Here is a 16,421-nt window from a genome sequence, read left to right as displayed (position 1 = left end):
CACACCCAAGGCCAACGCACTCACACCCCCCTCTTCCCCCTGTGCTCTCTCTGACCCCTTCAGCAGACTCGTCCACGGGCCAGGAACTAAAGAATGTTCGGGCAAAGACCCGGGATAAACCACGGGGCTTTGGGGGAAAAAAATCACGTGTCACCAGGCCAGTGTGTGAATTAAATTCCTGTGCCCTGAGGGGCTTTCCCATCTCCTGGGACAAGGCGGCATTGAGGATAAGACAAGACATAGGCACCTGGCAGGAGCAGGTCCCGGGAACCGGCACCTCACCTGCCTGGCCCCCCAACCCCCAGCTGGGAGCACAGCTGACTCGGGTCCCCCGTCCCCGCTGCAGATTTCAGAGGGCCAAGAGCCCTTCGGAGCCTCGCTGAGAGCCATTAAACACGTGGGCCCCACACAAAACAAAGGGAAAGCTGAACTTCAAATGCAAAATGCGGGAGGCCCAGGAAACACCCCCCTAAGATTCAGGGTCTAACTGGGGACACAGGTGGAGGGACCGGGGGGTTGGAACACTGTCGGACTGGAACAACTCCATTGTGAGTATCTTTGGAACCTTGTTAACTCACAGTGATTTCATTAAAAAATAAAGATCTTGGAAACGAAAAAAAAGATGATAGGCAGAGACAAAGAGAGAGATAAAGAGCAAAAGAGAGAGACAGACAAGGATAGACAAGCTGCCAGACAGAGCTGAAGTGGGGCTGTGGGAACCTTTCCCCCCACCCCATGTACACAATGCTTCACTCCACAGTGAGGCTAAAAAGAGCTCCCTTGGCTAAGGAGTCAAAGGAGGAAAACCCCGCACTGGGAGCCTTCCCTCCTTCGTAAACAAAGACCGACCTTTGGTGGGGAGCTCCCCAGTAGTGTTTGGGGCCCCAGAGCTGACTCAGCAGGCAGTTTGGGGCGGGGGCTGGGCCCGTGGGGGGCGGGGGGTACCTGGCTGCGGTGCCAGGGAGCAATCTCTGGGCCTCAAGCATTCCAGGCTTGCACCCCAGCCTGACCCCTTCCACGCACGCACGAGGCCCACCTGCAGCCCTGGGGTGAGTCTGGGATGCATCACAGCCTATACGGAAACACACGGGGCTGATTTTTGCCGTCCACTGGCGTATGTAAGCCTCGACCACCAGGGGCAGTGGTCATCCTGTCCCCAGATCTCCAGGTCAGAGAGGTGAGGGGCCCAGTCCGGAGTCCTGCACGCAGAGCCTTATCAGAAGGAAGAGAAGTGTTCTCAAGCTTCAACTAAGTGGTGCAGAGGCAGGAAGGGCCAGCCTTGAGACTCCGGACTGGGATGAAAGCAAGCGGCTTCCCCACAGCCAAGACTAAACACGGCCCCAGGGGACAGAGAGGCTGCACAATAAACCCCGTCCCAGCAAGGAGCCGCACTCAGGACAAAAACCTTGATCTTTCAGGCCTAATCCAACTATTTTTTTTTTAATCATTTACATGTTTATTTCCAGGCAAAGTTCCATTTCTGCTGGTGAATGTCACAGGCTCCTGAGCTGTCTTATAACCTAGGGAGAAGGAAGGGAACCAACTCCCAGAAATGCCTATATTACAGACGCTGAAATGTATAGGGGGAGGGGGGAATCGGGGGAGGGGAGAACAATGCTAGGGATTAAACCCAGGGCCTAACACACACAAGGCTGAGTCACACCCCTGGCCTCCAGACACCAAATGTCATGAGGCCATCGATGCCATTTGGCCAGAGGAACAGTGCCTGGGTGAGAGTTTCTTTTCTTAAAAAAAAATAATAAATGGTGGGTCTTTGAACCATACCCAGTAGTACTGGGGCTTGACTCCAGGCTCTGTGCTAAGGGATCACTCCTGGCCGTGCTCCGATAATACGTGGTGCAGAGGATGGAGGTTGGTTCAGGCACATGCAAAGAAAGCTCCTTTACTAGCTATACTATCACCCCAGCCTCAAAAGAAGCGTCACTCGCGCCAGCCGAAGGACCAGCAGCCCACAGTGCCCGATCGACGGGCTCCCTCCATCCTGTCGACTCTCTGAGACCGGCTAACGGGAGCTCTGGTCATCCACCCCAACCGCAGAATCAAAAGGAGTCCAGGGCAGAAAGAAAACACAAAACGCTCCCCAAAGCCGGTTGTGCAACGCAGCCTAAACTCTCACGGGGAGCGGAAGAGGCAGCACGACTGTGCCCGCCCCACCTCCTTCCGCAGAGAGCAGCCCAGATCCCCAGGTGGGGTCAGGGGCCTTGCCAAACCCACACGGCCACCCACCATGCCCACGGATACCTGACACACACATCCGCCATCCATTTCCGCTGGCTGTCAAGTCAACACATGGGCCCTCGACCCTCCCGGCCCCAGCAAGCAGGAGATTATCCTTCTTTCTGGTTTACAGGCACCAAAAAGTCAGATGCTTTGCCCAAGTTGCAATGGGTGAGAGGCAGAACTGAGGTTCCAACCCAGATGCAGGCCCCGCTGTAGACACACAGACACACACAGACACACACACACACACACACACACACACACAGGTCCTTTCCCCAGCACCACTGTGTTCCCGCATCAGACATAAGGCCAAGGGGGCCACCCGGGTCCCGTCCCCTGTATCCCATGTGTTCCCCCAAGCACTGCCAGGAGTAATTCCTAAGAGTACAGCTAAAAGCAAGCCCTGAGCACCGCCAGGTGTGGCCCCCAAATAAACGAAAACAAAACAGACACAAGCCCGAGTGATCTAGACAGCAGACCCCCTGGTGAGGGTGAGCTCCCTGCCAGTGCCCCTCCCCCCACCCAGGGTCACTTAGCGCCCTGGGAACCCTCACCCGAGCTTGTGGACGGCAGCATCGTGCCAGCCACAGCCGACTGGCAGGGGCTGTCTGGGGCCGGGATGTTCTTTCCCTCCCAGGATGAAGGACCTGCAGGGTCTCTTCCAAGCCCGGGCTGCCTGATTCTAATTATACAAAAAAAAAAAAAAAAAAAAAAAATGAAGAGGGATGGGGAGAATGGAAAAGGGAAAAACAGACTAACATTTTCCAACTGCAGCCAGGACTGAAGGCGGCTGAGCTGAGCAGAGCCGGGCCGGCCTGCAGGCTCGGCACACGCAGCCCTGCCACATGGGAGGAAGTGGAGTGCGGTCCGGCCAGACGACCAGGCCAGCCAGGCAGAGGAGCGGGTTCTGGCCACTGAGCCCCGCCTGAACCCCGGGCAGCACCAGACCCCCACTAAGCCTCAGTTTCCTCGCCTGGACAAAGCTCAGGGACGGCCCGTTGTCAGTCCCCTCTGCAGGGCAGGGGTGTCTCCTCAGCCCCTCTGGCCCTGGAGGACTTCCTGGTGGGGGGAGGCTTTGAGACCCGCCCAAACCCTCACCCAAACCCTCCAGCGGCAACAACAGGTGGAGACACCACACAACAGAGGAAATGGAGGAAGCTGCCACAAAGCCACCCTGACAGATGAGGCACCCCGGAAAGCATCAACCTTGCACTCCACCCGACTCAGAACCGAGTGGGGGATTGATGTGGGTGCAGACACGCCCGTTACCACCAGGCTAGGCCCGGGAGTGGGGGCGGGGAGGGGCAGTTACCGTCACAGAAACAGGCAGGGGATCCCTGGAGGAAGGGGTCCCGCAGCCCTGGCCAAACCCACCAGCAGCCAGTGAATGGAGACCCTGTGGCAAGGAAGGGGGCTCAGGGTGGACACTGGGGTGTGGCCCCACCAGACTTGGCTCCACAGACGCCCGGCCCTTAGGGGATCATGCTCGCCTGACGGGGGGCTTCATGGTCTCCAGGAACAGGGGCCAGGCTGGGTCCACGGGAGCGAGGTCCCGAGAACGGCCGGGGCTCCCAGTCTCCGCGGGGCACTGGGGTCACAGCAGGGCAGAGCCTGGGATCGGAGGCAAGAGGCTGGCCTGGAGGCCGCCATGGGCATCCCGGGCCTGCGTCAGGGGCAATATCGTTGAGAAAATAAAAGTGACTTTCAATTCTGTTTTTAAATCATATTTCCTGAGATGGAAATCTTATTTCCCAAGCACAGCTGCTGAAAGCTGAAGTGAAAACCACCAGTAAGATCTCCGGTCCTCCAGCGTGGCTGGCTCTGCCGCTGGCCCTCATCACGGAGGTGATGTGCGGGTCTGGGGGGGACAAGGGGGATGCAAAAGCAACGTACATCCAGGGCCCGAGGTCATGGCCCAAGGTCACAGCACCCTTCAGCAGCCCCTCACCCCCCCACCCCGTGTCCCAGGTCCCAATGGAAAATGGGGGTGGGAAAATGGGGGTAGAGGGCATTTTTCTATTCCTAACTAGCCCGTGGACCCAGGGCCCCTCAAAGGGCCGGGTTCAGCCCTCCTGACCTGAGGAGTCCCAGGAGAAGGGAGCGGGTCTCCTAGTAGTAGCTTCTGGTAGCAAACGGACCAGCAGGTGGGCTGTCAGCCCCCACAAACCAGTGCCACTCAGCCTGTGAGGGCGAGGTGCCCCTTCTCCAGGCTGTGTACCCCCCTGAGGTGCCTCAGGCCCCTACCGCCACCTGCAGAACGCGCCCCCATACCTGCCCAAAGTCCCAAAGCAGACTTCTCCAGAAGCTGCTAGGCTGTCGATGGGATGCAACCAGCCCCCAAGCCCAGAGTGGGACCCCAACTCCACACAGGACCGCAGAGGTGGGGGAAGTAAAGCGGCCCTGGGCTTTCTGTACCCGTCCTCCCAAAACACTCCGGCTGGACGCAATGGGAGAAGCAGCTTCCACCCTCGCACACCCCGCCCCACCCCCGCCCGCACGTTTTCGAACCTTTTGCAAGGGGAGGACTTTGGGCCACAACCAGCAATCTCGGGGGATTATCCCAGGTTATTTAGGGGACCCAAGCCTCTGGCATGCGAAGCGCGTGCTCCGCCCCAGGAATCGGCCTTCTCCGGGCCCCCAGTGCTCATTTTCCTCTGCTTAGCCAAGTCATCAGGGAAGGCAGGGTGAAGGGGTTGGAGGGTCAGCCAGGCAGGGCTTGGGACAAAAGTAAGGGGAGCTTTCCTCCCAGACCCCCACACAGAGACCTGGGTCCTGCAGCATCCACACCAAGCCAAGTTCTGTGGAAGCCCGGGACTGGACCAGATGCAAAACCTGTCCCTAACTCTGCCCTGGTCAGGGATGCTGTCACACGACCAAGCAGGGTGGGGGGGGGGGGGGGGAAGGGGGTAGGGGGTAACATCCACTCCCTTGGCAGCCAGCAGGGGAGGCTGGGGTGTGAGGTGAGGAATAAAAGGAGGGCGGGAGTGAAAGCCCCACCCGCCCTGAGTGCAAACAGTCTCAGGGGTGTCAGATGGGCGTGGCCAGAAAATATGAGAGCATTTTGGGCGACACCCAAAATGTTCCTGGGGGGTTTCTGGGAGGTGGGCTTCGGGGCGTGTCTTCTTCCTCAGTCCTCTGTGGAAACCCCCTGTCCTGGGGGTGGCCTGCACACCCACGTGTGCAGGGAGACTCAGACCTGGGGGGCCAGAGGGCAGAGGGCAGAGCGGGAGCTCCGCCCCGCCTCCTCCTGCCACTCCAGGCCAGACCCCGGCAGGCCGCACCCCTCCGCCCCGGCCTCACCAAGCAGCAGCTCTGATCCACCCGCCCGCCCGCCGGAGGACAGGGTTCCGATCCCACACCAAGCCCAGCAACTGAATCACAGCACCATGCCCAAGAACCGGACTCCTGAGCCTCAGGAGGCGGTGGGGGGTGGAGCGGGAGGGGGCCTTAGAGTGGGCCCCGGCTCCCGCCTCTAGTCAGTGGCACCCAGGGCGACTGGTGCAAGGGCTGGGGCAGCGAAGGAGTGTGGAAACCATCCCCTCGGCCCTGCTGGCACCCCCGCCGGGTCCAGCCCAGCTGCTGGCGGGCCCTGGCCTGCTGGGATGATTCAAGCGCTTTCGTTTTCCCACCCCCAAAAGCAAAAGCGAGCCCCAGTCACGGGGTCGTGAAACATGAACCCGCGGAGCAACAGTTGCCGACGTCAACAAGCCATTGTTCCCCTTTCCTACCGCGGGGAGCCCTGCCCCCACTGCCCCGGGCAGAGGCCACGCAGCAGACACAAAGCACAGCGCCACTCCGCCCTCCATGCCCGCGGGCCCAGGGTGCCACCTTCCTTCCCGAGAGCACCCGGGCCGGGCAGGGCCTTCCCACCAGGCCTCCAGGAAGCCGATTCCTGGTGGGGGAGCCCTTCGGAGGTGGCAGCCGCCCAGCCACCGGGCCCACCGGGAGGGCTGAGACGCTCCCTCTGGGCCAGGGGCTGGATCTGACTTGACCCCCCCCCCGCCCCCCCTCCGAGTCAGCCGCTCCCTCCGTTCGGGCACTCGTGGACCCACCCGCCCCGCAGAGTGAGTCCACCACTCGCCCACCCCTCGGCCCAGTCGCTCTGCCCGGCCATCCCCAGTGGACCGCTGGAGGAGGTACCCCACAGCACCCCGCTGTACGGTCACAGGCCATGGCGTCTCCGCCCAGCACTCAAAGCAGCAGCCACCATGGCCATCGCAGTGGCTAACGCTGGCCCAGGTGCCTCAGCCCCCTGCCCTCGAGAAGAAGCTTCCACTTCAGGCCCCGCAGCTGGCGCTGGTTCTGCTCATGAGCCTGGCGAGGGGGCCCCCCTGCACAAACAGCGTCCGGAGAATCCAGCTCTAAACCTCGCCCGATGTGGAGGCCCCAGCCCCAGGCCCCTGCCTCATCTTGACTTCCTCGACTCAGGCCGTGTCCTGCTACTCGGGCCTTGCTCACCTGCTCACACCACCCTACTTTCCCCCCACCATCCCCCAGTTCCGTCATCCCAATGTGTCTCCCCTAAGTCCTAAAGCTGCCGACAGCAGCCACTTGTCCAAACAGGAAGGGCCGGGGCTGAGGACATCAGAACTACACCGCACCCCAACTTAACTGTGGGCCCTCAGCAAAGAGCAGGCCTGACTTTGCCAGCACAACCCCTCGTGGCATTCACTCTGTAAGCTCAGTACCTGGGAGCACTCACTCCGTAAGCACAGTACCTGGGAGCACTCACTCTGCAAGCATAGTACCTGGGAAGGCTGACTACGAAAATATAGTACCTGGGAATGCTCCTTTGAAGCACAGTACCTAGGAGCACTCACTTTGCAAACACAGTACCTGGGAGGATTCACTATGTAAACATAGTACCCGGGAGTACTCATCTGGGAAGCACAGTACCTGGGAGCACTCACTTTGTAAGCACAGTATCTTGCCGTGCTCTGCAAGTACAGCACAGGGGAGCAGAGCACTTGGCAAGGGAGGCACTGGGGAGTGTTCACTTTGCAAGCCCTGTGCTTGCAGGGGGGGGGGGGCTCACTTTCTCAGTGTAGTACCTGGAGCACCTGTTTGCAAATGAGGCAGCTGGGAGCACCCACTTTGCAAAGGCCAGGACCTAGGGAACTCCCTCTGTACACAAGAATACCAGGTGCTTAACCCTTTACAAGCACTCGCAGTGCCCTTCCCAGCACCAGCTCCCTGACACACAGATGAAGGACGTCTCTGCCAAGCACTGGCAAACACGCCCCAGGTGGCACACGGATCCCGCTCAGACCTTCCTGCAGGAGGTGGGGTGCCCATCCTCAGAGGCTCCAGAGCCTCAGACACCTGCTCACACTGGCTGTGCCTCTCCATGCCCCCAGGCTGAGTCCCACAGAGAAAAGACACCCAGTACCAATCCGGGGCATGCATCCTCCAGGATGCGCTCCACGGGCAGTGCTGACAGCCAGGCCACAGGGGCACGAGCCAAGGGCACCCAGATGAGGCGCCCACGGAGCCCCAGCCTGGCCTGTGCCCACCCTCGGCTGCCTCCCCAGACCATGGCTCCCATCTGCCGCTTCGGGGATCCTAGGGACCTCAGACGGGCCCCGCCACCAGGGAACTGCTGCACGTTCCGGCACTACCTTCCCTCCCGGGGGGTCCTGCCTCAGCTGGGCCCACCACCTGCCCTGGGGAAGCCTCCTCCTCCCTCCCCTTCCCTCTCTCTCTGATGCCCTCCACAGGGCTCCCTCGACCTGCCCTGTGGTGCGGCCTCACTCTTGGGCCTGTCACTTCTGAGTAGCCAGGAAGCTGGAATCAAGGAGGCTGGGGGGCAGGTGCCCCAAGCTGAGTACTCACCCTGACCCTGAGGCCTGAGGGAGGGTCTCTGGGCAATAAGCCTCCTGTCATCAACAGAGAGAGAGAGAGAGAGAGAGAGAGAGAGAGAGACTATGTATTTACTAGAAGCTACTCAAGAGAAGGGTTCTAGAGTGTCGAGCGCTGCTGAAAGCCCCTCTTCAGTGGGGAGGGAGCCAGCTAAGTAACACGTACGCACTGCCCAGAAGTCTCAGAGCAGAAGCTCCACAGCCCAAGAGCTGCCCACCATGGGTGCCCACCACAGGACTTGGAGTATCTCCTAATAGACCTAAAGGCTATTCAGACACTGGGGGGCACTTTCTCAGTGCCACCCTTCTTTGGCAGGGGGGATCAGCATCCTGCCCCTGCACTTGCCACCCCCTTCCCTGACTCCAGGGGCACAAAGTGCCCCCCAGGGGACCTCCGCTTCCCCTTGGCCCAGGCACCAGCACACACAGCTGATGTTTACTTGCTTGTTGGTTGTTACGGACCCCAGTGATGGGGGCTCAAGGCAGGATGCTTCTCTGCAAACATCACGACGCTGGTCTGACCTTGTGGAGTGGCCATCCTCCCCTACCTCCAGCACCTGCGTTACAATCAAGTCCTCATAACCGGGATGTCACAGAGAAGGGCGACGGGCAGGTGATGTGCCAGAGGTCACCCACCAACGAAGAAGCCACAAGGAACCAGCTTGGGCCGGACAGGAGGTCTGCTCGCCAGGCTCAGGCCTGGGCATGGGCCTCCTCGCTTTGCGTGTGGCAGGTGTAAAGAAATGGCCACAGAACATGGGGAACGGCTCGGCCTAGGGACCATTTTCTCTGCAACCTCCTTGCCCCTTTGCCTAGGGCTCTGGATGCAAGCACGCTCCCTTTCAAAGGTGCACCCTCTCTCAGCCCTTTGAAAGCTGGGGGGGGGGGGCTGCCACAGGAGTTAGCTACAGGGAAGAGACCTTCTGCTTCCTCCTTTGCTTGGGGTGGGGTGCACCTCACTTCCGTCCTGGGGAAGCAGGAAGTCTGGGACAAACCGAAGCAAGAGCAGGAAACAGCCTCTGGGCTGGTGCGGACCCTCCCTTGGCCTGAGGGCAGCGGGCAGCCGGGATACCTGAGCTCAGAGCCCAGTGGGGGCCCTCTGCAGCAGGACCCCAGGCGGTAATCCCTACCTCAGCACTAGCTCCCGACAGCTGGAGGGACTGAAGGGTTTAACGCCCACCCAAAAGTCAGCAGAAAACATTCCATGGTCTAAACAGGGGCTGCCCACAGGGGAGCCAGTATGGGGGTCTGGGTGCCTGCGCTGCATCCCGGCCTCCGCCATCTCGACGAGCCGCCAGCCTGGACCGCCAGAAGTCCCACGAGTGGCCATGAGACCCCCTGAGCTACACTGAGGAGGCCTCCCCCCAAAATGCAAAGAAACAATACCGCCGAACAAAAGGGGAAGTAGCCTTGGAGCTCAATTGGGACCGACCAACTCAGCCTACAATGGGGACAGTCTGCTCACGTGATGCGACGGTGGGGGCCCCTCCAGCAGGGGACACCACGTGGCAAAGGAAAGGCACAGAAGGGGGCACCTCCCGGGCACAGGTGGACAGCAGCCCCCAGGAAACATGGTCCGTGAACAAGGAGGCTCAGTCCTATGGACGTGCCCAACAGGCTCTGCAAGGCTGCAGGACAGTGGGGCAAGACCTGGCGGGAACTGGGGTCCAGGGCACTTGGTCTTTCCTTCCACTCTCTGCTGTGGGACTGGATTTATTTAAAGTGCACATTACTGCTTCAATTAGAAACATGTGTTATGTGTGAGTGCGCACACACGCGTGTGCTAAAGGAAATAGGTTGTGCCCGCTGAGACATTTTTTTTCTTACATGTTTTCAACAATTCCACAACCGTTCTTCAGACCAGACCTCAACCTCCCCCATGTCCCCAAATGCAGGCTCATTCAGGAAGTCAGGTCTAATCAGCAGTGACTCGGAACCCAGGAAGCGCTCGAGGCAAGCGGGAAAACGCCCCTGCTCATACTCCGATCTCGGGGATGGTCACCTCTGGGAGGGTCGCCTCGCTGGGTGCCACCTCTCCATGCAGCAGGATGATTCCCCCCATCCCACGGGACAGCTTGATCCAGCAAGGAGCGGCCACAGACAGGCCGCCAGGAAGACGGGTACTCGAGTCCAGCCCAGAGTCACAGAAGTCTGCTGTGACTCCCGCAGAGGGAGAACCGCCAAATCCTGCTCCAAGGCCCAACTCCATCTCGGTCCGCCCAAACCCAAGGGGACACCCATGCATGGCACCACGCTGGCTGGGACAGTGTGAGGCTGCCCACACCAGGGTCCACCGGAGACTCACTGGAGACTGAGGCCAAGAAATGCCCTCTCCTTCTCACTGTCAGCCGAGCCAGTGGGCATGGCCACCAACTGAGAGCCAAGAGCCGTGGAAACACCACCTGTAGGCCGGGGGGGGGGGTGAGAGGGAGGGGGTGCAAGGCCCCCCCCCCGAGGCAGAGCTGAACCTCTCCCCCTAGAACTGGCACAATGGGACCCGGCCAGGCAGGGCGTCTCAGAGGAGGGCACCAGGCGAGTGAAGCATCTCACTGGAGCACTTTGGCCTGAGTGCAACTCCCAGAAAACTGGGGCGTCTCCACCTCTCTGTCCCCACCCCCGGACTGACAACTTATCTGGGAAACACATTTGATAGACTCCAAAGCCTTCTAGTGACAAATGTCACTGGAAGCAGAGCAGCTCCTGGTGTTTGCCAACCAACGGGGAAAACATCAAACACACGGAAGGCGGGAAGGCAGGCACTTGGCTGTGCCACGCGGGGGACAAAGGGGCCCCGCACGCATGTGTGTCGGCACTGCCACCCCAGGACGCCCGCTCTGGCCCACCACAGCCCACGCTCACCCCTCCAGGGTGCCCCGTCAACCTCGGGCCACGTTCCAAAGGAGGCTGCCACCACCCTGACCCCAAGAAAGCCCCAAACCCAAGACACTCGGGCAACTTCTCTCCTCTTGGTGACAGCCACATTTCAAGGGGGCAGCCAGGTGGGGCGAGCTGAAGGGCAGGCCCTGGATGAAATGGCCGAGAACCAAGACGGCGTCTGTCACCTGCATGCCCAGCCCGCACCGCACGTCAGTGGGTAAAAGAGTTCAGGGCCTCCCGGCGGGGGCCTCAAAGGCGAACCACTGAGGAGACAAAGCCCAAGAGACCAAGCCCACTTACTACCAGGGACACACGTGTCCAGCAGGGGCTCTGATTCAACCCGGACACCAGGACGGTGCCACGGATTCTGGCCTGGCCACTCAGGCAGGACACCTGGCCGGGGGCGGTCACAGGCAGACAGACAGACAGACAGACAAACAGGAAGTCTGGGTGCACAAGAGTGGGGCCCCAGATTCAGGGCGCAGACAGGGCAGGGGGACTGTTGGCAAGACGTGCTCACGCGCCCCCTCCCCAACCCCACCACGCGAGGCCCCGTTCACCCTCCCTCGGCCAGGTCGCAGGGCTCCCGCGTCCCCGTCTTTGTTTATGCGTGTTCAGGCCGTGCTGTCGCGGCCACGTCAGGCACACTGCCGGGTGAGGACTTAATCAGTAACCGGCCCGGAGATCAGACCCAGGGCAAGCTCCAACCTGACCCGCACAAGACAAAGTTTACTGCCAGCCCCCTTGGAAGCCCATCCCCTCAGCGGGACCACCCAAGGCAGCGAGGGGGTGTGCTCAGCCTGAGCCACCTGGAGCCACCAGGAGGTCCTGGACGCCGTGGGACAATAATCCAGCTGATTGGGTCAGTGTAGACAGACTGCAAAGAAGGTCTGGGCAAAAAAAAAGTGTCTTTGGTTTTTACTGGTGTGAAGCCAGCTCAGTCCCCGAGTCGTGTCCGTTGAAGCCCACACAACTGGCCAGATCATTGCAGGTGGTCCTGAGGAGGGCGGTGTGGATGGCCGTGGGCACAGATGCCAGGTATTTCCCGGAAGCTGTGCCCAGCACCCGGGCAAGAGCTGGAGGGCTTCTATCCACCTGTCTCCGGGGCTCGGCCAGTGCAGACACATTACATAATGCCCGGCCTCAGGGAAACCCCTGGGGCTCTGCTGCCTCCCCAGGGCTGGACACCAACCAGGTGTTACACGATGGGACAAGGTCCCTGGTGGCTGTCCCAGCCCCACCCGTGCCCTAGAGGCCACCTCCGGGCCAGGCCTGCCCTCAGCAGTCCCCTGCCCCCCAATTACACCCCCCCCCCAACTCCCGCCTCAGCAAGCCCTAGGGGCACGCCCCAGGTCTGCCACAGACAATGACAACAGGTGGGAGGAGGGGTTCGGCTGTCCCACCGCACAGGGCGGGGAGGAAGCCCGCCACAGACCCCCAGAGCCAGAACCAGGCTCCACGGGAGCAGCCCCTCTGCGGAGAGGCCCAGCTGAGGGAAGGGACAGTCCCTCTGCAGAGGGGCCCAGCCACTAAGGAGCCACCGGCCCAGCTGCCAACAGGGCCTCTGCTTGGGGAACCGGCACACGGTGTCACCTCTTCCCTTCCTCTCTCTACACCCCTTGAGCCAACGGAGGGAAGTCGGGGGCCTCCAGCCCCCAGAGCCAGCTGCCCCCAACACCCTGGCAGCTGAGCCCCCGCTCCCCGCTGCCCACCGCACCCACCCACACACACACACACACACCCAGAGGTCACTATCTGCGACGCTCGACCACTTTCTACCCCCCTGAACACCCGACGGGCTGCAGGAGGCCCCCAAGCAACAGCAAAAAGCCCCTTGAGCCGAGAACCGGACCCCAGAGACACGAGGGAGCGGGGGTCCTGCCTGGAGCTGGATAATCGGGGTCGGGGGTCCCGCCCACCGCTCCCCAGCCCCAGAGGAAGAGCTGAGGCTTGGAGGTGGGGCGAGCAGGGTGAGCCAGGAAGCAAGCCCCTGTGGGGGTGCCGTGTGCAGACACTGCACCAACATGCCCACGGCGCAGCGCAAATAAGGGCGCTGGGTTCAGAATAAAAGTCCCCCGGGCAGGGGGAGCCGCTCCGCGGAGGCGGTCTCGCCGGCGGACCCTCCCCCTCCCCATTCCTCGGCGCATGTGTCACGGCCTGTGACACGCCGCCAAGGGAACATGGGTGCCGGGGCAATGTCCGCACACGCCACACATCTGTGACACGCCGCGGAAGCGACACCCTCTTCCTGGTTGGGCTCCTTGGCTCAGGGGTGGCTGTGGCGAGGCCGGCACACATCTCGCACACACGCGCGCGGCACGCATGCACACCCGCCACACACTATGACACACATGCCACGCACACCACACACATGCGGGCACTACACACGTTCGGCACGCACACACACCACACCACGCACACGCCAAGCAAACACCACACACACACCCCCCACACGCCACATACTACGCCACACGCACAACATGCATACACGACCCACTTGCAGCACACACACACTACACCACACACATACATACACCGCACACACGGCACACACACACACACACACCATTCGCCAGAGACACGACACCACACTCACACACCTCTCAGCACACACACATACACTACACACATTCACCAGATACACACACACCACACACACCACTCCACGCGCACACATACACTACACCACACAAACCACACACGTACGGACACCACACCACACACACTACCACACAAATTTCACACACACACCCCCAGCCTGCGTCCACACGGCACCACACGCCTCACTACCTCACACGTACCACACAGCACACACACTACACCACACAAACCACACACGTACACACACACCATTCACCACACAGAGACATGACACCTCACTCACACACCTCTCAGCACACACATACACACTGCACACATACACCACAGATACACACACTATACCACACGCACACAGACACCATACCACACACACCACCACACAAATCTCACACACACACACCCCCAGCCTGCGTCCACACGGCACCACACGCCTCACTACCTCACACGTACCACACGGCACACACACTACACCACACACGCATGGACAGCACACCCCACACACACACACACACCATCCACCACACAGAGACACGCCACCACACTCACACACCTCTCGGCACACATAGCCACTACACAAACACCAGAGATACACACATACCACACACACTACACCATACACACCACTGCACGCGTTCGGACACCACACACACAGACACACACACACCCCATGCACCACAGAGAGACACGCCACCACGCTCACACACCTCTCGGCACACACAAATCCACTACACACTTACACCACAGGTCCACGCATACCACACACGTACAAACACCACACAGAGACACGCCACCACACTCACAAGCACCTCTCGGCACAGACAAGTCCACTGCACACACGCACCACGGATACACGAATACCACACACCACACAGAGTCACGCCACCACGCTCACACACCTCTCGGCACACACACACGCCCCCCCCCCCGACCCACACCAATCTCACCCCCCCCCCCCGCCTGCGTCCCCAGGGCCCGAGCGCCCCGCACCTCGCACCCTCGCGCTCGCGCTCCCGCGAGTCCCGGCGGCGCTTGCCCTCGCCCGGCGCCCGGGGGGGGGGGCGGGGCGGGGCGGGGGTCCCGGCGGGGGTCCCGGCGGGGCCCGGGGGCGGCACTGACCGTGGCGGACGCCAGGCTGCCGTCGGCCAGCGTGAGGTGGTGCGGCTCCCAGCGCCTCAGGAACTTGGACGTGAGGATCTTGCTGAGGAAGGTGCGCGGGTGGCGGATGACACAGACCTGGATGTCGCCCTCCTGCAGCAGCTTGTAGCGCACGCCGTGGCACAGCAGCAGGGCCCGGCGGCAGGGCGCGGCGCCCATCCTGGCCGCCTCGGGGCCCGCGTCGCCCGCCGGCAGCGCCCTGGCGTCCTCGGGCTGCCGCGCGTCGCCGCCGCCGCCCGGGCCGCCGCCGCTCACGTCCATGGCCGGCCGCGGGCGCGGGCGCGGGCGCGGGCGCGGGCGCGGGCGCGGGCGCGGGCGCGGGCGGCGCGCGCCCCCCACCCCGGCGGCGGCGGGCGGCGGGCGGGGGGCGGCGGGCGGGCGGGCGGCCGGGCCGGGCGCGGGCGGGGGCGGCGGGCGCCTAGCGGCGGGCCCGCATGCCGGGCGTGTCCGGGCGCCCGCGCGCTCGGCGGTCGCGGCGTCGGTGTGTGCGCGCGCGCGTGTGTGCGCGTGTGTGTGCGTGTGTGTGTGTGTGTGTGTGTGTGAGAGAGCGCGTCCGTGCGGGCGGCGGCGGCGGCGGCGGGCGGGGGCCGGGGCCCGGCGCGCCGGGGAGCTCGCGGGAGCCGCGGGGCGCGCGCGCGATTGGTCCCCGCGGGGTCATGTGCCCGCCCCTCTGACGTCAATGGCGGCAACGGCGGCGGCGGCGGCGGCGGCGGCCGGCCTCGGGCGGGGCGCGGCCCGCGGAGGGGGCGGGGCCGTGACGTCACGCCCAGCCGCGCCCCCGCGCCTGCGGGCCCGACGGACGGACGGCCGGCCGGCCGGCTGGCCGCGGCCGCGCCCGCACCTGCCCGGACCCGGACGCCCCCCCCAGCCCGACCCCCACCCACCCCGTGCCCCCGACCCCCCAGAGGTACCACCCGCCGCCGCCGCCCAGGCCCGGCCCGGGCATCCGGAGGGGGCGGCGCGCGGCTGGCCCGCCCGGATGGGGGCCCGGACCCGGCGGCGGCCACCCCTCGGACCGACGCCCCCTCGCTCGCCCGCACGCACGGCCCCACCCCGGGGTGCCATCCCCGGCGGAGGCGGCGCATCTGGTCCGGTCCCCGAGCGCAGAGCACAGAGCCAGGGAGAAGCCCCGCGCGCCGGGTGTGGCCCCCTCCCCCCCACAAACACAAAACAGAAACGGGGACGTCGGGGGCCAAGGGAGCGTCTCCGCCCTGCACCCGAAGCATCTGAGGTTCCTGGCTCTGATTCCTGGGACCCCCTCCCTCCCCCCCACACACACACACTCAACGTCATATCTTAAGATGTGGGTGCGGGGATGCAGCCTGGCCCCAGCACAGCTGCGAAACCCTCTCCCGAGATAATGAGGAACTCAGTCATCCCTCTCTCGGTCATGGTCATCAGCGGCGCCCTGGCTGCTTCCTCCCGGCTCAGGGTGCAATCACACACACACACACACACACAGCGCTCTGCCCGGAGGTGTCGTCCGTCGGTTCCCACACTTGCACAGGAAGTTGGCAAGGAGGAGTGACCGGCCCAGGTTCCAGGGTCTAGAGCCACCAAGACTGGCCACGCTGTGCCTGGGCCACACACGCAGACAAAGGGGGCATGCACCACGCTGGGACTCTGAGCTCGGGGACCTGTCCTGACTCCAAGAGGCCTTGAGGAATCAGAGACCAGGAGCGGTGGCCC

General features: G+C 62.7%; 1 protein-coding gene across 1 annotated transcript in view; it reads right to left on the bottom strand.

Moving 5' to 3' along the window:
• CMIP (c-Maf inducing protein) overlaps positions 1–14,993 on the bottom strand; it is a 129,791-nt gene extending 114,798 nt beyond the window's left edge. The window contains exon 1 of the mRNA XM_056135900.1: positions 14,694–14,993. Within this exon, the coding sequence (XP_055991875.1) occupies positions 14,694–14,993 (300 nt within the window). The remainder of the gene's footprint in view (positions 1–14,693) is intronic.
• Between the last annotated feature and the right edge of the window lie 1,428 nt (positions 14,994–16,421).

The sequence above is a fragment of the Sorex fumeus genome, unplaced genomic scaffold, assembly GCF_029834395.1.
Source record: "Sorex fumeus unplaced genomic scaffold, SorFum_2.1 ptg000122l, whole genome shotgun sequence".
In the NCBI taxonomy this organism is placed as follows: domain Eukaryota; kingdom Metazoa; phylum Chordata; class Mammalia; order Eulipotyphla; family Soricidae; genus Sorex; species Sorex fumeus.
The sequence above is the reverse complement of the archived record's forward strand: the minus strand, read 5'-3'. Positions and strand labels throughout refer to the sequence as shown.